At 33.3% G+C, this 23,239-nt stretch overlaps 2 protein-coding genes across 6 annotated transcripts; both read right to left on the bottom strand.

Annotated features, from left to right (window-relative positions):
* Positions 1 to 7,639: 7,639 nt before the first annotated feature.
* LOC142555713 (uncharacterized) lies at positions 7,640 to 12,042 on the bottom strand. Of its 5 annotated transcripts, XM_075666768.1 has the most exons (3): positions 11,131 to 12,042; positions 9,276 to 11,097; positions 7,640 to 8,404 (listed from the first exon to the last, which is right to left on the bottom strand). In XM_075666768.1, the coding sequence occupies exons 1-3, from the start codon at positions 11,753 to 11,755 to the stop codon at positions 8,395 to 8,397; spliced, it is 2,457 nt and encodes an 818-aa protein (XP_075522883.1). In that variant the 5' UTR covers positions 11,756 to 12,042; the 3' UTR covers positions 7,640 to 8,394. The 5 variants fall into 5 exon arrangements, with proteins under 5 accessions (XP_075522883.1, XP_075522878.1, XP_075522879.1 ...); XM_075666763.1 differs by having other exon boundaries at positions 9,276 to 12,041; XM_075666764.1 differs by having other exon boundaries at positions 7,640 to 8,401; positions 9,276 to 12,041.
* Positions 12,043 to 16,271: 4,229 nt separating this feature from the next.
* On the bottom strand, positions 16,272 to 20,126 carry LOC142555712 (methylsterol monooxygenase 1-1-like). The gene is made up of 5 exons (XM_075666762.1): positions 19,679 to 20,126; positions 19,056 to 19,378; positions 16,807 to 16,954; positions 16,672 to 16,704; positions 16,272 to 16,543 (listed from the first exon to the last, which is right to left on the bottom strand). Exons 1-5 carry the CDS (start codon positions 20,006 to 20,008, stop codon positions 16,463 to 16,465), a joined length of 915 nt encoding a protein of 304 aa, XP_075522877.1. The 5' UTR covers positions 20,009 to 20,126; the 3' UTR covers positions 16,272 to 16,462.
* Between the last annotated feature and the right edge of the window lie 3,113 nt (positions 20,127 to 23,239).

Below are 23,239 nucleotides of genomic sequence, written 5' to 3'. Positions count from 1 at the left end.
AACATTGAAATTTGATGTTTGATCTAGATTACAAATTTTGAATTTACATCATATTATCATTAAACAAAAATGTTGGCATAGCAATATCATTGCGCTGAATGTTGCACCTTATGGTGCAAGATGTTTGATGAAATCCACGTATGGATTTGAAGTTGTTCTTTTTGTTGTCTATATGTTAGTAATGCTTGCATGGTGGGTGGGTGACGGCATGTTAGTGGGACTGTCACTTTTATTTTATGGTCCATATTTGTGGAACGTGGACAAAACTTTACAACTCATTTAGCTAAGGCCGATCTGGGAGGGTAAGAATTATTGGTGGGGGTATTAAAGGCATCGTCAGATTAGTCAAACGCCCGTGCCTGGACATGTTTCTTGTAAAACAAGAGCAACAACTGCTCTTGCGGAGTAGCTCCATACAAAATGATCAAGACTTGTTTGGTTCTCAATATCCGCGCATAATTTAGGTTGAGGATACGTTCGAGAGAAAAATATGGGTGGGTGGACGAGACGGAAATTGACAAGATTAAAGGTGAAATCAAGCCGTTAAAGATAACGACATACAAATCAGAAGCTCACACGAATCATCTCAACATCTTTACACAAAAAAAAAAATTCTCAGAATGCAGCATCCGAATCTGTGTTATACCACCCAAGTAAGCAAGCCAATTCTCAACTTTTGAGTTGTTTTGCGGCGTTATCAAGACGGGCATCTACTTTTCTTTTCTTGCATTCACCTGTTATCCTCTTAACATAAGCAATATAGCCATCAACATCAATCCTCTTGCACCCAGCATAATTCATGTATCTTATTTTCCCGAAAACTGGTCGCTCTCTCCACCCCTATAACCATCAAACAACTCATGGTGTTAAATTCGAATAACACGCTTGGAAAAATTGAATTTAGGATAACCTTTACTCATTCAACACAATATGTTCACAAATTGCACCCATTCGCATCCAAAACGGAAAGTAATCCCAATCCCAAGTACCAACAATGAGAAGCTAAAAAATCTCACAGCAAAAGAGTGCAATTCAATAACATCAACAAAATTCAGCACCATATACCAGATATACTGTCGAGCCCCAAGCCCATGCAAAGCAATACTCTACCTGATAAGTTGCAGTTGCACTAGCAGCTACTTCATAAACCAATGTGGGATGTTACCAGTAATACTACTACTACGAGTGACAACTGTGTGTACAATGATAGATTAGGTTCAAACAGAATGAAAAACCTGCGATAATTAACTTGGTAATCTTTAAAGAATCAAAAGACCGGATATACCTGGTCATGTACTCCGCATATTGACCACATGCATCCAACATAACCATTTGGATCCCTGCAGTCTTTTTGAAACTGCAACAGAAACAGATGATAAAAAAGGATGATGATCTCCTGATGTGTGTTTGGTAGTGATACAAACCAGTACTCAACCAAAATGAATAATACCTTATCGTTTAAGTATATTGATATTGCAAGAGCTTCCTCTGGCCAACTTACATGCCAACTTGCGCATTCTTTTCGTTAGGTATCATGCATAAATGGACAGTTACATGCATAAATGTAAGTTCAACTAAATAAAGATAAGTTTCATGCATAAATGGACAGTTACATGCCAACTTGTGCATTCTTTTAATTAGGTATCTTTTTAACTCTATGGATGGTAGTAAAAATGGATAATATAAGTACTAATTTGCTTCCCTTCTTTCCAATATTAGAGTGCAAAGGCACCCCAACACACCAATATAAATGGTCTATGTTTCTAGAGTTTTAATTGAGCGAGGGCTCGACAATGGTCAATATGTTCATCTGGGAAAAAAAAATTTCAAATGCATGCATACAAGGACATCAAGTGATCCATCGGGACCCCTATGTATTAGCTGAAAGTCACCAACCACCTCATTACTTTCCTAGAAAGAAAGAAACCTAAAATTACATATATGTATGAAATGTTTGACAGTTTACAATTGTTCCACACACTTCAATATTTTGCTTCATGCGTTACAATTCTTTTACTGTTTTACCAAACAATCGTTCAAAAGTAGCTCTAGAGTGAAATGAACCATGACAAGCAAAATTACAAGATAAAAGTTATAACTTAAGCTCAAGGTCTTGTAAGTATAGTAACACATAAATCAATTAAGTTCCTAACCTTGGCTAACATTTCTGAAAGCTCATTCAAGCAGGTCAAAGTTTGTGCAGCGTGAGAATGCAAACACGAAATCAAACTAAGTCTTTTAGTATGAACAATAATTACATGCTACTGCTTCACGGTTCACACTACAACTCAATTCCCATTTATGTTGTCTGGTCACGAATTAATTAGAGATCATTTACTAAACCAATAATGCCGAATTTTCGACGGAAGAATGAGAAAAATCAAATTTTTAGAACAAATTTTCTAAAAAACAAGTTTCACGTTGAACAATCATTGAATCCCCACATCACCCCAGACAAATTACGGATCTGCCCGCAGATAAATTATCAATAGGGATCGGAGAGAGCACACCATTTTGCATAAACAAACGCATAAAATGCGACGTACCTGAAACAAGAAAAAAGGTATATTCAGACTTTGTCGAAGACGAGAGTCCAATTTACGGAGACCCCTCAGCATAAACCCAAAATGCCGAGCCTTGGCACCTTAAACTGATTGAACAAATTAAAGACTATGGTCAACGGCACACCCCGTTGATTGCCTGAGAAACGGCATGGATCAAAGCCCAGTTGTCCCTCAGCCGTTGATCTCTGAACATCCAGTACACCACAGGACCTGTGACCTTTTGATCCGAAGCTTGCTTCAGGATCCTAATTCAGCCCGGCTGGACCGGAGGAATAGAAGAAGACATCGCAGAGGTAGAGCTATTGTGAACAAATGGAAGCGTAGGTTTATATTTCCTACAAGAAGTGGAGGGAAACGGAAAGCTTCACAGTTGTTTTCATTCATATCTTTCAATTTATTATATTGTGTTGAATATCAAACGATGTCTGGTGAGTCCATCGGGGCCCGATAATAGTTTTTATAATTACTGGTTGGCCCAAATTTAAAGAGACCTTAGCCCAAACCAAGATACAAAATATCTATATAGAAAGCCCAAACAATTTGATCCTTTGGAACGCCAGATTTCTTCCATAATTAATTTATTTTATTCTTAAAAATATTTATATTCAAAATTTTAACTTCTTACACGTCAAATTTTATGCTATTCCTTAAAACCATTTGTTATTTATATATTTTTTTAAAATTCTGACTTGGATTTACATATACGTTTGATTTCTGTTCCGTACGTATAATAGAGTTTTAAAATTATATTTATTGTGGGCCCCATGAAGGGTATTAATTATGCCACGATTAGGTTGCATTGTATTAATTATTGTGTCTAATTAATTAATTTTACTAAAAAGAAGGGTACGAACAAAAGGAATCTCACTTCTAATTGAGTTTTGAGTAAGTTATGGGAGGACAACCCATACTACTTTATCATGTGTTAATAATCATTTAATGCTATGTAATTAATTATGTTTAATCTCTTATTATTATTATATAATAATAGCAGCTACTTGTTCCACGCCATTCATGCATTTAATTATTTAATTCCATTTAAATATTTAAGTTTAAATAATTAATTATGTATATTTATTAAAATAAATATATGAGATGAGACGTGGGATTAAATTTAAATAAACTGTCGATACTCTTGAAGTAAGAGGGAAAAGGATGATTTAGAAATGAATTAAATGAGATTTATTGATCATAAATATAGTTTTATATAAGTTAGTATCACATATTAATTTTATCATAATTTTTTGTTGAAGAATAAATATTAATTTTTACTTGAGAACATAATTAAATTCTGTTAGTCTAAGAGATTTTATGCATATGTATGCTAGAGTAGAACTCTTGTGAGACGGTCTCACGAATTTTTATCTGTGAGACGGGTCAACCCTACAGATATTCACAATAAAACGTAATACTCTTAGCATAAAAAGTTATATTTTGTCATGAATGTCCCAAATAAGAGATCCGTCTTACAAAATACGCCTATCGTCTCACACAAGTTTTTGTCTGTATGCTACTACTAACTTATCGTTTAATTAAAAACATATAAAAATAATAATTCACGCTGATGCACATTAAAATATGACTCAAAGTACGATCGTCATGAAAACTAACAACTCACGGAGTAAACTACTTAATTAGTTGGCAACAACTAATTACATATTATTTAATAATATTATTTCATTTTTGCTTCTTCTTTTTTTCAGCATTTAAAAAATTGTTTATTGATTTTTCTTTCTTAAAGAATATAATCGCCTTTATAAGAATTTAAGTCACATTATTAACACTATTTATGTCGATTGATAATCCTACAATGCCTTATTTTAAACAAACTAAAAAAACAAAAACTATTTCTAAGGGTAGTTTACCTTATTTTATCGATATTATTTTTTTAGCGTTTTAGTATTTTTTTTTTAAAAAAATTAAAAAGTGCAGAAGCCATGAAATTTCAAGAACTGGCCATGGAATTTGGAGGGCTATCTACAAATCAGCGGTGTTTTTTCACGGCGGATCTATAAGCCGAAAATGAACCCCAAAATTTAGCCACCCTCCTCTGCCGCCTCCAAACTCCGACTCATGTGCATCACCACGCACAACACCACTACTCCACGCCACGCCACGCCGCGCACCGTGCGCATCACCACACGCCACACCACACCACTGCACACAGCACCACCACCACACCGCGCACATCACAGAACTCTCCTCCGGTCACCGCCTCCTTTTTTTGGCTCCATGGCAAGTGGACAACCCACTTTAATAAGTGGCCGCATTCTTCATTTCTCCACCGGTACCAAACCCAAACTTCTCATGCATAGTTACAACTTTGCTTTCACCACCAACGAACCTAATCATTTCAAACCATATATTATTTTTACTATTTTGGCATCATATTGCACACAATTAATTACATATTCGATTTCTTAATCTTTGACACACATCTCATTGATGCATCATATCTCGTCTTCTGCCATCCATTGTTCCATGTATGTATATGGATTACATGACCCATCATATCATCTTTCTTTTCCCCCAATAAGCAACAAATTGTAAAAAAAGAAAATAATAGAAAGAAGAGGAAAAGGAAAAATGAAGGGAAAAAAAGGCCATGAGTTTGGTATGTTGGTTGCCTCACATTGACATGTTTTAATATCTGTATCATTGATGTCTTTTTTTCAATACAATGATGGAATCTTATGTCGTTATTTTTCGATGTACACTGGGTGAATCTCCGAGTTAACGTTATAGTCTGCAAATCATATTAGTCAGATAAAGATAATCGAACTTCTGACTATTGGTCCAACGCTTACCTATTCTACCAACTCTTATGTCCATCGGGAGTAGTTCAACTTATGTTTCAATTATTTCACTAAAAAAATAGCATAAGTGTATTATATAATCCTGAATTTATGTAATATTCACAAATGTGTCATGTATTGGTAAGGATTAAGCATTTGCATGCCATTGTTTTTTTTTTTTTTTTTTGGGTGTTAAATTGATCAATTTATTTGTTGTTAATTACATTTTAATTACAGAAATAAATACGATGTTTGACTTTCAAACTGGAATAGGAGGCAAATATACGAAGCAAAGAATTTGGTAAAGATGACATAAAGAAAGAAGGCTTTTTGTAATAATAATATGAAAAGATCATTACTCCACACTATCCACAAGCTAGAGAAATGAAAAGATAAATAAAGCAATAAAACACGTGAAACAACAGTATGTAACATCAGCCAAATTAAATAAATTCATTAAAGCAAACATAAATAAATATTTAATAACATACACTGAATATCTTCTTCTTCTGTTTTTTTTTCATTTTTTTATTCCAAAGGTTACAAATTAAATAATATGATTAGTAGATTCAGAAATTTTGATATATAAGATTATTTTCATCAAAAATTTATTTGTAATAAATTTAGAATTTAAAATTTTGCCCAGAAAGTGTAATGTTTTGAAAATTATGTACAGTAAAACTAGAACGATCGAATATTTATACTCGCCGCTATTCGAGGTGTCGGCATATACTCCCTCGTAGTAATTTTTGTATACATTTTGTCCACCACAATAAATGTGACGTGGACTCAAATAAAAGGATCTCATGACTTATAATTATCGAATTTTATAATTCAATTGTATTAGATTTGAGTGGATTCCAAACGTATTTGAAGTGTATAAATGTGATCATGTTGTTGGATGTCTAAGTTGATGAAATAGATTATGGTTAAAAGTCAGATTTCTATTTCTAATATTTTTTCGAACGGACATGTCAGATAGAGTTTACCTATTACGATTTACTTGATTAACGTAGTTTGCAGTCTATTGTGTTAGTTTGAAAGTTTATTCAATACACATCAAATAATAACAGTCGTAAATTCCATCGTAAAAAAAATTAAAAGAAAACATATACAACAGCTGGGGCAAAATAATAGCAAGATTTATTTGGGAGACAACTTGTAGTCCATCTTACCTTGGCAAGATCTTTATAAACATTTGAAAAAGGACTAAATAAATTTTCAAAAATTAAGTATATAAATAGTTTTGTCGTCACCAAATATTTTGCCATATTACTCGTGGGGAATGCAATTAAACAAAAGCATAAGGTTAAAAAAAATGTATTCCCCTACATATATGGTATATTATTATATTATATAAAAAAATAAATAAATAAAGATTTGTAATAATATTGCGCTAATAATGTGTAGTTGGTGAGGGGTCAATGTTAAATAAGGCTTTTTATGTTTTGACAAACCTCTGCCAGCCGACAACCATTTTGTCTCTCCACTAAAATAGGTAGGTAATCACAATATGACATAAAGCCAAATTTAAAGGTATCGTAATCCTCTCTTACCACTATTTTTATTTCGCTTTACTCCAAAAAGTTTCTTCTTTTTTATTTCATTTATGTTGTGTGAAATCTGCTCTCAAGGTGGGTGGATTCATTATTTTTAATCGAGTATTTAATTATCAGAATTTTTTGGGATTTTTAAATTGTATTATAAGATAAAGTTGCAAACTAATATGGAGGACGAATTCTATTGTACACCATCAAGAAAAAATAAGAGGGAATTAGATAAAATTTAGTTTTCTATACGCGTATATGCTTTGATTGTTACTACACACACTAAAATCTATCGTTTAAATCGCAATTTCAAATGACGAAATTATCGAAAATAACCGAACTTATCGATTCATGAATCAACTCAGCTATTTGTTAATGGTACGTTATCCTAAAAACCAGAAGATTCGTAATTTTCCCCCTTAGCTTTATATGAAAACCGTAATAATTAAAAATGTACGTAATTTCTATCAGGGGATCCGAGGTGATGAATTATTACGAGTCTACCATGCAGGAAAGACAGTTTTACTTGAACCCAAATGATGATCACTCAATTTCTAATGATTCCATCCATTTTGTGCATGTCACTGATCGTATATACATACATCCTTGTATGCATGGATTGAAGTTGTAATATATATTTACCCAAACAAATGATATATATTTCGATTAAAGAATCATTAAAGTACGTACTGGGTTGGCCATAATAGTAACTTTTTTCATACACGACATGATGTGGGGGAGAACCACAGATTTTCATTTTATTACAGGAAAGCTGATATTTGATATCAACAACAATACAATTTTCAAGGAAAAGTAGAACGTGAAGATAAGAAATTCGTTACGCCGGTCGGTACGAATAGAAAATTAAGAGAAATCGTAAATTCCAACACCAGAAATTTTCAAGAATAAATCTAAAAAAGTTGTGATACAAAAATAGGATCTACATATCACCCGGGGGAGCCCAAAAAAAGAACGAGTTCATGATTGTTATCAAATCGATCTCCATCGTCCATTTTTTTCATCCTGTCCAGCGTGCCCATGATCAGACGGGTCCTCTCGCAACCTTTACAGAGAAATGATAATCCTCTGACCTTGCGCACGAGCAATATGATCGCCAACTTTTGAATGTTTAAAGGAGAAGCGACCCGATGAATTATAATATGATTTGAATTTGAGGGCCATATTTAACTACCGAAATTTGGAAAAAGACTTTCACTTCGTTCGTCGTGGGGCTAGATTTTTCAAGAACATGTGGTCTGGGGGCCGGGGTAGGGATGAGACAGCACCATTTTGAATTGCTGCTCCAGCTCTACACGTAGGTTGTCTGAGTTCCGAGGTTGTTGATTAAGGTAACAAAGCTCCGTTCCTTGGTCCACCTTTCGAAATATCCAAACAACCTCATCGATGTTTTGTTGATCCATCATCGTCTCCTGATTTGATGGACTCCGATCTTCTCATGGAGGTCTTGCCATCTTAACAATGCCCGTGTCATAGGCTTCTGCCATCAAAGAATATAAACTTATGTTATGGGTCATTCATTCTGCATTTAGAATTGGATGCCAGTCGATGGTGAGAGCCAAGATTAACTAAGAATCATAAATCATCCACAACAAGTACTACTCGATCAACCTACCAAGGTCATGGATTCGTTCACTTTTTCAAGAATCTATACAGTCTGATAAATAAGTGATTCGATGAAAAATATATCATTTGAAGTTCTTGACACATATTAAATGGTTAATAGCTAACTTTTTGAGGGCAAGGTTAAAAAATAAATCGGCAGTCCCGGCATTGGCAAGTATCTAAATCACCGTTCTTGTGAATTAGTAGGTATAATGTTAAATCAAAATTACCTAGTGCTGTTAAAAGAACGAATCGAACCACCAAAAAACAAGTAAATTAGTAAATATTAAATGTAATGCGCCTAAAGATCGAGTACAACAGTCGGAGAAGAGCTCAAAATACTAGTGATACACATGAAACTGTATAAAGAGACGAACGTTCATCAAATAAGAGCTGAAAATATCACAGGGATAGACATAACAACATAATCAGATGAACGAGCATTCATCAAATTGTAACACTTGATTTCATGAACTATTAGACACTATCTAACAAATCTAAAATGATTTGGAATTAAAGAAGAAAACAAAAGTCTTTTTATCAATGAACTTTATCATTTCATCTCTAACGGAAAAATAGTGTTAAATACTCTGATCTTACATCATCAATCATACGTTACAAACAAGCACCCGCTCTCTGATCCACAATCATTCTAAATTCCAATGTATTCCATAGACAAATGGTGGCGAAATATAAACTGACCTACCGATGGAAATGCGAAAGGAAGAAAACAAAGGAAATCTTACACAGAGGATGCATCAACAAAAACTTCATTGAGCACATCATCCTCACCATTTTCCAAGGTAAAAAGGCCGCCACTTTCCTTATCATTGTCATCCGAATTTTCCAGTTTTTCCGTCTTCGAATGAGCATAAATAAAAACTAGCTTTTGAGCCCTGTCCATTCCAACTCTTGAATGGGAATTCGTACTAATCCACCTCAATAAAGGCAAGCTGCATTTAAAACCGCACGAAGTCGCGTGAAGGAAAATTAACCGAACTGCTACCTTTCCTAATGACTTGAACTCAGTTAAGTGCGTTTCCCACACAAGCCTGCTGCTTTGGGGGTTGGCAATCTTCATCTTACCAGTATTGAGATCCTTTTGTTTAAATTGCACTGCTTGAGCATAAACAGGATCGAGTCCTTCTGTTCTCCACTTCATAAGCTCCATCAGTGCAATGTGAGCTTCATCCCTCGATACAAGACGTGTTATGAGTTTATCGACATCCTTTTCTTGTTCAGGTGTCAAGAATTTAAAGGGTGGTAAATATTTTCCACTAGTGTCCCTAATCAGATAAAGTGGATCAAGAATGAAGGCAGCAGCCCAGCCAGGATGATAATTTTTTTTGAACCTTCTCTCTATTATTTTTTCGACAGGCCCTTCAAGAATGTGAAATTTAGAGCACCAATCCTTCACTTTTAATCTTAGCTCTTGCCAGAGGGAGAGGCATTGTCCAATCCGAGGCTTTTCGGTCTCGATATCTTGAGCCATGGTCTTCACTAATTTCACTAGAGAATGCACAGCTTCTAATTCATTCCAGAAATGTGGTTTCCTCATAATTTCTTCAATCTCTCTGGCAATTGGGTCCTCCATTAAAACCATCTTGTATGATTCATCCAATAACACCAACTCAAGAGCCCGAGCCGAGCTCAATATGTCCTCTACCATTGCAAATACAAGACTAAAATCTGATCTTTCATAACTTCGCGGTGGTACTCTCAACAAATTAGCTTGCCTGAATTCCTGCAGCTGATATTTGTGAAAACTATGACGAATCTGAGACTTGTTGTTAACAAAATTTGCCAGTTTCAAGCAATTTTCTGTCACATTCTTAAATAAAGGAAGCCCGTTACCAAAATCCTTAATCAGTGCATTCAAACCTTGATATTGACAGCAAAGATTCACCATCCATTGATGCTGATTCTCTAAAGTCCTCAACGCCTTAGCTTTAAACTTGTCTGAAACTACACCTACACAATGCTGTACGTTATTCCCACAGATTTCAGTAATAGTATCCCGCAAAACCTCCTCTGCATATTTCGACACCGGGTAACCACTCGTAAAAACTGCCCTCCTAAACACACTAGTTCCATTAGGAAGATTCACAGCCAAATTTACTAAATTCACCAAATTCTCCTCCCTTGAGTGACCACAACAATCCTTTGACTTCCAGCCATCAGATGCAATCTGAAAGAACATGGCATCGCGAATCTTGGCCTCAGACTCGGCCTTAGCCTCCTCGTACTTAGCATCTAATCTAGGCCCAGCTAATTCTTTCCTTGAAACTGCAGGCAATCTTACGTGATTCAGAAATGCCTTGAATTTTGGATGCTCGAGGCTTGAAAATGTAACTGACCCGCAACAATCATAAACCCAATCAACAAGAAGATCAATTGCGGAATCAACCTGTTCCTTGCTTAAAGTCGGTGCACGCGATGCTTTAGGGCTCTTGAGCCGCTTCACGCTGTCTTCCAACATAGCTAAAGCTCCCAAATCCTCTTTCCCACCCGACAAAACCAACTGCTGCTGCTGATGATGACAGTACAACCCGCCGCCGGTGCCAGTTCCTGTGCCGCTGCCCCTGCCGCCGGGACTTGCACTAGAAGAGACGATGACAGCACTGGTACTACCAATTGGAACAGTAGGTGGGTGAGCTAAATCCATTGTAAATCTTGATGGGTCCACAACAGCCAATGGTGGAATAGTTATTTGGTGCGCGGACAAGGTCGTTAACACACCACCAGACTTCCCACTACCCGCTCCGCCGCCGAGACCGACGCCTCGACTGCCTCCGGAAGAACTACGCTTCCTATGGTTGTACGACGGCTGGGATGACGAAGGAATATTAGGAGCATGCGGCAAGCTAGCAACAGAAACAGAAGAAGACGGAGGCGCAGAAGAAATGGGGTTCGGCGACGAAGCGAAATTCGGGCATGTGCCCCTTTTCAGGTGCTCGGAGGCGGTTCTCGACGGGTTAGAGGCGGAGAACATGGCGTCGCATAAGGAACACCTGAGCTTCACGGCCTTGGGAAACCCCGTATCAGGATTATGCACAAGAATCGGCTCAAGGTGTGCCCAGTACCACGCACCTTTGCCCTTGATCGCCTTCGTCCGTACCATCAGCAGCCCGTCGAATCTCTTGTGCACCGCCTTCGCAGATAGTTCGTCAGACGAGACGGAAGAAGATTCCACTGCGGCGGAGGTTCCGGCGTTTGGTGCTGCCATGGTGATAGATACGTTGCACCACTGTGCAACAACTCAATGTCCTCTAATTATTCTCGACAAGTCAAATTTTTGATGTTGAAAGAATTTTACGGCTTTTGGTTGTTTAATAATAAATGGAGTGACATGGATGCATTCCCCGGCTGAAGACTCCACGGCGGCGAATCTTTGAGTGAGGTGGCGCCGCCAGGAGAGATAATGGAGTCAGGGATAGAGAGTGAGCAGTGGAGATAGTGTAGAGAAGAGAGAGAGAGAGTTCAAGAGTTTTTCGAAGAATATGAATGAATGGAAGACGCGCTTGTCCTCTTCTATTCATGAATGGAAGTTTTAGACATCATTGTAATTTTCAAACTTTGCGTTATTAATTTATTCTTTTTTCTATTTCATTCAAGCGGAAAACTTTATAAATAGAAAAAAAGTTTAAATTTAGTTTATTTCTAAATAAAATATTTATTTAGCTATTAATTATATGAACAAATATATATTGAATAATTTAAATTTCAACATCACAACTATATTAAAATCAAAAAAAATTTATATGTGATTAAAATAAAAACGATATGTACAATTATCTTCAGGATTGATAAATACATATTTATAATTAAAAAAAAACCAGAAACAAATTATTATAATAATTGGCATATTAATGACGACAGATTTGTACACAATTTTATAAAGAACACGATGGTACGTCGTTGAAAAAGCGACGAAATACAAAATTTGAGAAATGGAAGGTGAGCTGGGATTCCCCAAATAAAGTGCAAATTTAAATGAATTAATTTTTATGCAAATAATTTGCTGAATATAATTTTAACCAAACTAACCCAGCAATTTGCAATTAAAGATTAGCGCAAAACACATCGTTCTTGTTTTTTTAAAAAAAAAATTGGGTTTTTTAATCATTTATTACAAGTGTAATTTGTATACTACTCGTAATTGAATTATTTTTTAAAAAAAATATAAGGAGTACACTTAGTACTGGGTGAGACGAGTCTCGTGAGTTGGTCGACTCATATTCTAAAAGGACCCAATTTTTTAAATATATATAGTATTGATTCAAATATGTAGAATAATATTTATTATATTATATAAGGTCACAAATTTCAAAGACAAAGGAAAGTCACTTTTTTAATCATATGTTTATGCATACAAATATAAAAAAACACGATCTCAAAGGTCGTATTTTGTGAGACAGATCTCTTATTTGGGTCATCCATGAAAAAATATTACTTTTATGCTAAAAATATTACTTTTTATCGTGAATATCGGTAGGATTAACTTGTCTAACAGATAAAGATTAGTGAGACCGTCTCAAAAGAGACATACTGTACAAATTTAACCTCTTTTTTTTTTCCATCGTCTTATTTAGTATGATCTCTCACTCACTAGTGATTTAGGTTATCAAATACAAGCATTATGGTTTTATTTTGAAATTCTAAATGAATTTTGTTTGAAATATTTCATTATGTTTATATTTTGTTCTGAATTATATACAAAAAATTATAATTTTTATAAATTTTCTTCTATTTTGTTTATATTTGATAAGACAATCCATGGTTTTTTAAAAGAAATGCAAAGTCTCCTGAAATTTTTAAGACAATTTATGAATTAGTTACTTATGTTGTCATTTTAACTAGTATCGTTAATTAAATGAAAAAAATTTATAGAATATATAGAAACAACCATAATAAATAGAAATTTAAAAATAGATATAGTCTATAATCAATTAGATAGCAAAAAAAAAAAAGAAAAAAAAAACAAAGAAAAGTAAGATTAACTCAAATCACATTGATAACTATTTAATTGAAAATTATACGATGTGTAATGAGAAAATAAAAAGTAATAATGTTAAATGATTCAATTCATCCATGAACGATGATAGTTATGATAAAATATTTATGAGAGGTTTTGTTTGATTTTGATACACCTTTATTTTATTTCTAGGGCTTTTTCTTTTTTCTCCTTTTTGGTGGGGTGTGGTGGGGTCGGTAGAGTCCTTTTGCTGTTTGTTTTTTCTCCAACATTGAATTTCTTGGAAACTTTTTACTTATGTACGTACCTAACATTTTTTTTCATATATCAATTTTCAAATGTAGAAAGCAGCAATATCGATTTGATACTTAATAACAAGTCTATATCACCTTTTCGATAAGTTATATTTCTTTTATTATAAATAATTAAACTTGTCAATATGTATTAGGTATCTAAAGTATAGCGTAAATTTGATTTTATACAAAATGACACGTATCGACTGCAATTTATTTTATTTATTTATTATTATTATAATCGTTAATCTGATGATAATTATTTAATAAATTAACTTTCTCTTCACGTTTCATATATATATATATATATATATATATATATAAATATTTTTATGCCCAGTCCAAAGACAAATGGGCAACCTAGGAAATACGATGGATCTCACCAGTTTCGTTTGTAATAATTATCTAGTCCTAGTACAGAGCTGTGTTGACCAAAACAAAAGAAGATAAAAGTGGCCATAAAAAACAATGCTCCACCAAATCTACTTTCCATTTAACACCAAAATCCCCTCATGGCTCCACTCTTTCACCATTTTTCCTTGAAATCGAAAGAAAATTTTCTGGAACACTCTCCTATCGCGGGCATATTTTCAAATACATGCGAATTTGTCATTTTTTTAATTAAATAGTTGACCGAGGTTAAAAAAATATTCCTCAATCTGCTATAAAATCTCGTATTTCTTTAGGGCAAAAACTTGTGTGAGACGGTCTCACGGATCGTATTTTGTTAGACGAATATATATATATATATATATATATATATTTAAATTATTTACAATCATGGGTGTTTGATAACTTTTTCCTAGATGCTAAAAGTTTCTTTTACCTATTTTTCCCGATTCCAATATCTCAGAGTTTGCTGCACTCGTCATTTTAATAAGTTAGTTTTCATATTTCAAATATTCAATCATGCTCTTAAATACAAGATAAGATATTGCACACACTTTGTTATCATCATGACATGACATTCATCTGTTGGATATGACAAAGCCTTTTCAAAATATCAATAGATGAGTGTCGTCTCATTGCTGGACAGGGTAAATTTGTAATATATCAAAACTACATGTACGAGTAATACTCGTATTTTGTAACACTTGTTTTTGAAGAAAGAATAAACAAATTAACATACCCAAAAACAGAGACAATAGAGCCGGATTGCTAGACACGCAATGATACGATATGTATGGAATTAATGGGTGCAGAGAGCATATATAGATGACAATAATTCTCCCTAAGATGCTTAGAAAAAGAAACCTAAAGGCCTAAGAAATAATGACAAAATGTAAGATGACTTTTGAAACTACCTTGACGAAATTATACAATTCAAGGATAACAATCTGTGGGTTGTATTTCTTAGAGTGGGGGACTTTTTTACTCCATAATATAAAGTACAAAAACCCCAAGTGATATATATAAATATTTTATTTCTTGTTAAAACTTTCAACTTATATTTTTACCCCAAATTTAAATCACTAAAACGCCATCTCCCAACAATAAAATTTAATATATATTATTTAGTATAATAAAAAGAGTACAAATAATTGTTCAGATCAGATGCAGCATGGGAAAGCAAAGCCCTTTTTCAATTATAACACATGCCCATATATTGTACTTTTGTACTCAATAGTTATAATAACCATGGCATATGATTGAAGTTTGCAAGTGTAGTGTATGGGTTTTTTCAAGTAATAATGGAAACCAGGCAATCAATACATGCAAATTGTTTTGGTAATAATGGTAACATAAGGGATTCAAGAATGAATAAAATTAATAATTTTTGCATGTTGGTGACCCTCAGTGTTCATATATATCGGAAATTCATTCTTGAAGTTTCGCAAATATGATTCCATAGAGCATCGGAATCGAGTTCGAGTTTTAATAGTATACGGATCGAGTGTCCAATTTTTGGGGGATATTTTGGTCAAGCTTGTTGATTACAAGTTGACAAAAAAATTTTGCATTACAAATCATCTGAGTCAATTTATGAAATGTTTTATATAAAATAATTAAAAAAAAGAGCTCAATCGGAGTGAATAACATTGGAGTATGGCCTCGTAGAAAAATGAAAGGTTGATAAAGTAGTCAATAAATAGGAATGGAGGTGATCCTTTTGAAAGCACATAAATAGTATCGATAATTTGACCATAGTTTGAATTATTATTATTTTTTTAAATGGTATTCACTTATAATATATTGAAGCTTGGAATGGGTTTGGGCGTTAAACATTTTGGCAGATTGTATTAGAGAAACAATCGTAACTCTAACTTAATTTTTTAGGAGATATTTTTTTCAGAACATTTTGATGTAATTTTTACTGCAACATTTGACATAAATCTGCTGTCACTAGTCTTCAAGACAGACAAATTTTAAGACACAATTAAATAGTATTTTAAAAACTCACCAGTTGAGACAGTAGGACATACTATGGAACAATGCATAAATAGTCATACTTGTACTAGAAAAACAAAAGTACGAATCAACCAAAGTGCCTGCAGAATTAACAATGACAACAGATTGGATTCGTTTAGAAAATTTTGTTTGAACACAAATTCCCCCTCCAACTGATACAGTTAAAGTCCCAAACAGCAACATTTTAACCTTCCCACAAGACTAAAACATCTCCAATACTTCGAGATAAGCTTTCAGCCAGTTTTTGAAACCACACTTAATCGAGTTTACTAGCTTGAGCTGATTGGTCCTGCAAATTTCCGTTCTTCATGCTGTTGCTTTTCGGTCCTTCCCTTAACTGCGAGACCGAAAGTAAATTTTATTTACAAATATCTACTGAATTGTGTGTCGACTACTGTCTTGTTTGGCAAGAAGAAGGCTTAAGACGTGAAAGAAACATGATCAAGACATGCTAAGGTTATTTACCTGCTGGAGGACTTTCTTTTGATAACGGTATCCCTGTGATTTTTTTTAAAACAAAAAAACAGACCTTCATTAATGACTACACTTGGAAGCCAAAATAATCTTGTAATAACAATGACAAATCATTCAAATAATCACCTTGTCAGTGCCATAAATGTAATCACAATACGTAAAAACTGATGCAAAATTACTCTGGCTTTGCCCGCCAACATAATGATGGTAATCGTGGTAATCTGCACCACCATAAAAAGGAATATATTTTGTTGGAGTCCAAGGGAAGTCGTACCTGAATTATTGTCAAAAACATATTAATCAGAATGGAATCTATATCACTTCTTGTCAACAATCTGACATGATTAAAATGTATTCAGGGACAAAGCAGGCAGAGGAAACATATTGCTTATCCGTGAGCAAATGCAACAAATATCGAAATTAATGTCATCTCAGATACATGGATGGTCGTTCTTTTCTTCATTGAACCACAAGCTTTGCTCCTCAAAGAAGTATTTTATTTATAAATGTAAAATTTGCAACAATCAGAGTCATTACGAAGAAAAAACTATCAAACATTATATAAACTGAACTGTGTTCAACAAGAGTTTTTAAACTTCAAACATTTTGGATTCTGTGCACAACATTAATGGGGTTGAATAATGGTTTGACAGCTTAAATATGTGAAGTTCGAAGTTTTCAGGATATAAAATCAAAATCAGATGGCAGAAAACTTTTAAGCACAGACAATTGCAAACTAAGTCATCCATATTTACATGATATCAGGACAAAATCAAAAAGACCTAAGAAAAGAGAACCTTACACAGACCTGGAGAGGTACCACGATACGCATGACACACAATTTAAAAACAAGTTTAATGGACTCTGATAATCAAAACGCATTTTCCTGCTGTTTCGGTATCTTGATATTGCTGCAGATGTCGATATTAGTTCATGCATGTGGAAAACAGGTTTGAAAATTGTAGCTGGATTTCTGTACATTTTAGCTAGTGGATGATTGTAAATTCTTCATTGATTATATTTTGGCCCAAGTAATTCTTTCATTCTCGTATTAATCTTCATTAATAAGTATAAATAGTTGTCACAGTGCACTCTAACTCAATTATAATATCAAAACAAAATCGAAATGATCCTTTAACTGCTTCCAACAAACATTCTATGATAAGCACATTCCAAAATACCAACATCAGCTTATGAAGTAAATTGAACCGACCTCACTTTTTTGCTAGTCTTACATCAGTTTCACTTTTTTATTATTTCAAGAATGCCTTCTGTCCATTTCATCTACAGTTCCATTTCCACCTTCTCCAACAGAGTTGATTGATTTATGGCTTTAATTGGTGCACTTTCAAAGCTAACATCATGACACTATAGCTCAAATAAAAAAAATAATGATTGCATGAAGTGTTACGCCTCTTTTCCGAATTCCTGATTTTAAATCATTAAAAATAGACCCTACTTGCATTGCCTTATTTGCCATTATCTGCCCATGAATACTTAATTTCAATTTACATAAGGTAAAGGTTGATATGCTATGATCCACTTACATATCCAAACAATAATCACTGATCTAAGATATCCACCCATAAAAATTACCGTTTGATGAAAAATTTTAAGGAATAACATGATATGACTTTTTTGATATAAATGAGCACTCTAAGTCCAACCCGTACATCAACTTCTCACATGATTTGATAGAAAATTGGTAATCAGTGGAGACATTGTATGCCGCATGTCTATTGAAAAACTCGCACAATCTATTGACTCAAGTTGATGCACAGAATAGAGATGCCTTGCTACCGTAATGCCTGTTGTCTTAACAAATAAAAAAAAATCCAAAAAAAATGGAATACAGGGAAATTATGAACCAAGTTGGAGTAGAAGCCAATCAAACTACCCAGTGATATAGCTGCGGATTTGCCAAAACATGTGTCTTGGTTTTGAGTCAGGGCAAATATGTGCGGGTGTTCTTTGACAAAAAGTTGGAACAGTTAAGCCTAAAATTATCAAATGATTCTGTTGGCAAATCAACTACCCAATTAAGAAAAAGGGGAAGAGCAGAGCACAGACAAGAAAAGGAATACCAAACATTAAGTGCAGAGAGAGAGGAAAAACCCTTTTTAATCCTTTTCCTCGCTCACAAAGTTAATCCACTATTATTGACCTCATCCGCCCATCCCACAAGCCCGTTCACTTTCCAGTGGATAAATTCAAATCCAGAACAGTAAACAAATCTAAAGAGTGCAAAAAAAACACTGTTTAGACATCATTTGGTCAAATTAATCAAAGAAAGTAGATAAAAACAACGTTTAATCGAGCAAATGCCCAAAGGTTTCACGCTAAAGCATGAGCATCAAGCATGCAAAGTGCCGTACCCACTGTGAGTCTCAATGGCCTCTATCTGCCTCAAAGCAATCCATAACCAGAAGGTAATAATATGACCTGGGACCATAGCAGGTCCTAGAAAAGAGGGAATCCCGAGGATCAAAATCTCAGCCCAATGAGCATACGGCGCCGCAAACCCAATTGGAGCAGTGTACTCATGATGCACCTTGTGAATCTTATCATACCCCCATTTGGAATGCAGAAGTCTATGGACCCAATAGTTTGCGTAGTCCTCGACGATAAAATATACCACCAATTGTAGTGCAATTTCCCACAAAGAAGGCAATGGCAAGCTTGTTCTTATCCCAATCATCTGCATTCAATAGAAGAAGATAACTAAGAATCAAAATAAATATCTTGACCCAAGAACTGCTATGCTTACATTCTTGGGATGCAAAAATATTGCAACTTTAATCAAAACATACAAAAATAATAACAAAGCCAGCATCAAACCGTACATTAAACAAAACCCATACTTTTAAATAATCACATCCACGAATTTTTAATGATTTGGCATTTCAATAAATAAACAATCCCTTATCCCAACAAGAAATTGACAAGGCAGTGGAAGAATGGTCTTCATTTCTTAAATTATATATTAAAAAAGACATACCTTAATGGTAGGATACGAAACGAGTTGAAGAGGACCCACAACAATGAAGAACATACGCATGACGGATTTGTAGCAGTTTAGGGAATCCTGGAGAGAAATCTGAACTTTGGGCTGGATTTTGAAAGGCTCGATGGTGTTCTTGAAGAAATACTCGAGAAATAGGTAGTAAAAGGGGAAGATTGAGAAAATGACGAAGAGAAAGATGATGTTGTGGCAGTACAGGTAGTAGTCGGATTTGGAGGCGGTGTAGCTAAGCCATAGGGATTCTGCCACCGTGAGCGATCTCCCCAGAGTGGTTTCCGCCTCTGCCACGGTGGTGTACGGCAGCATTGAGTAGTAGTAGTGAGTACTAGAACACAGATTTGGGATGAGGGGTATTGTGCAATTTCTGTGGGTGAAAGCTACTCTTTGTGTGCTGAGTTGTTTGGTTCTGCCTAATTTAGTTTGTTAAAATATGCGGGAAGGAAGAGGTTGGGAATATTCAAATAGAAAAAGTTGAGGGGGCTGAATGTAAATTCCTAAATATTGAGATTGAAGAAATTTGGAACGTTTGAAAATCAAAGGAATACAATTTAATAATGAAAAATATTTATTTGTATTAGCGTTCATTAATTATCGATTATCTGACGCTAATATTTAAAATTTATGACAAAATTTCATGTTCAAGATCAATCGTAATAACCACATCATAATTTTTTTGCTTAGTTGTTATTTAAGGAATTTTCTTTGCTGGAGAAACATTCAAAATCCAATGTATAATAATAAGAGTATGTCTCTCGTAGACGGTCTCACGAATCTTTATTTGTGAGATGAGTCAACCCTACCGATATTCATAATAACAAGTAATATTCTTAACATAAAAAATAATATTTTTCATAGATGATCCAAATAAGAGATCAGTCTCACAAAATACGACCAATGAGACCGTCTCACACAAGTTTTTACCTAACAATAACATATAAAAAGTCCTATTGTTTTCATAATTTTAATTGTAATGATACAATAATGAGAGTAAATTCAAGTTCACATGGACTCGAAAAAGAAGACAACACACACCGACCTCAAGAACACACCTCACAAATTTAACAAATTACTCAAATGTTTTTAATCAATCGATTATATAATACAAGAGGGCGAATTTTTTTTTTTTAAAAAAGGATCGTATTTTTATTTGCACATTTGGTTTTATTTTATTATAGAATATTTTCACGTGCAAAAGTAAATTAATACCTTTCTGAAAAAATACATATGCATCCTATTTATACCTCGCCCCCCAATGTATGTTATTAGCATCTCTACGCACATAATATATGCGTATGCTTCAATTTTTTAAAAGTAATTTTTATGTAGAAAATTTAAACGATTATGCAGATTATTTTTAGAATATTTTGTAATAAAAACTTGTGAGGTTTTTATTATACTTTTGGATGAAGAGTGACGATGTCATCTAAATTCTGAAAAAAATTGAGATAATTTTATATATAATTGAATTTATGACAACATAATTTTTAAATATATTATTAAATAAAATAATGATTTATTTGGTATTATATGAAATTATCATTACACCAAGAAAATTAGTTAGTATAATGAGTTTGTACTAATATATAAATAGATAGATAGCATATATTTAATTCAATTTTATTAAATGACTTTATCACCATCCCACCTTTGTAAAACTAGCTAAGACGATGTTTCATTTTTATCAAATATTTTCTAAAATGAGTCACTCTTTAGATATTTGGGCTATGGATGAATTGACTATTTTAAAAAAAATATTTAAAAAACTTAATAATATGATTTTTATTTTAATATATAATAAAGATAAAACATTTTTTAGAGCAATTAACAAATCAATTTAAGGTAATAACTACTTTGGAAATTGTAATAACTGGGAATATTGTATTTTTTATTCGAAAATATGGCCGACGCATGTTTTTTTCATATATATTCCCAAATAATGAAAATATTATCTAAAAGTGCGTGCATTATTGCCCACAACAATCACAATTAAAAACTAAAAGTCAATATAAATTTCTTATGGTATTTAAAAATATATTTCTTTAATGAAGCCAAATATTACTTTTGTAATGTTGTTAAATATTAAAAGATTTTTTTGCGAAAAATTATGTTTTTAGAGAAATACTTAAAACTCAAATGTGTAGATTTTGGATAAATGGAAAAAAAAAGAAATGAATAATATTGCTTGAAAATAGAAATGAAAAACTAAAAAAAAAAAACTCAATTTAGAGTGTTCGATAAATAAAAGGGTTCAAGGGTTTGATGGTGTAAATGAATGTAAAGGTAATTTTAGGTTAAACAAAAATATTGAAAGTTAACAAAATAGAAAAAAATCAGAATCGAGTGTCTATCTTTTGGATTTTGATAATAAAGCGTGAATAGCCCAGCAATTGGGGTTAAATGACAAAACAAAAATTTATACTTTAAAGTAAAAAAATGAATAATGATTAGTTTACATATCGCATGCACCCAGCAAGTGACCCAAGTCCCCAGTACGCAGCAGACGCATCATAAAAACGAGGGAAAAAAAAAACCCTACTTTCAATTTAAAAATATAAGAGAAAAGTTCTCGAGAAAAAAAAAAGAATGAACAAATGAAACGTGAAATTTATATTATTAGATGATTTATAGGGTATTTTAATATATAATGATCAGCTGAGTTCTGATATCATGTTAAGATTGAGCATATGACTAACTCGATTCAAAAGCTAGTTAAAAGAAGATGATTGTCTAAGTTTATATATACAATTATTAAATAATTAATCTAATCGATGTTAGACATTTAAAAAGACAAAATCAAAATATATTCGATATAAGCTCGGATTCCTCTTCCCCCAACTCTACGTACCGATGTCTCCTCCTCTCTGTAAATTTTTCCAGGTTTGACGAGGGTAAAGTAGGAATGATTTCATATTATCCTGTTACATGCATACACATTAATGAGAGGAGGCTGATTCATAAGCCTCCATCAACGTTATTTTTAAAATATATTTTATGATTTGTGTTTAATTTAAGGTAAATTTTTTTGATATCTCAACAATCAAACTTAAATTTGCATTCAGTATGAAAAAATTATGCATTTGCACGCTCTGATATACAACAAATATATATGTTTGCACTTTTTGAGCTCATATGTCTTTAATCAGATAAAAACTGATACAAAACATTAAAAACATGACACTAATATATGATATTTGAGTATCAACTATTTCACGTCTGATACTAATATATGATTTTGGGTGTTCAAACATTTATAACAAATATTGGTATAAATTACATATTTGTCTTTTGGATGAAAATCGATATAAAACATTGAAAATATGGTAATAATATATAATATTTGAGTATCAACTTTTTTATATCTTATACTGAAATATGATTTTTGAGTACCAAACATGTAAAACAAATGTTGATATTAATAAATTTGTCCTAATTTTATACTCAAAATCTTTTTATTTTTACCAGATCTAAAACATTTTATACTCAAAATTGTATATTAGTACCGAATTTCAATGTTTTGTACTGATTTCATCTGAAAAG

This window comes from Primulina tabacum, chromosome 9, assembly GCF_025594145.1.
Source record: "Primulina tabacum isolate GXHZ01 chromosome 9, ASM2559414v2, whole genome shotgun sequence".
NCBI classification, from domain to species: domain Eukaryota; kingdom Viridiplantae; phylum Streptophyta; class Magnoliopsida; order Lamiales; family Gesneriaceae; genus Primulina; species Primulina tabacum.
Note: the sequence above shows the minus strand (reverse complement) of the source record. Positions and strands in the feature narration are given on the sequence as shown.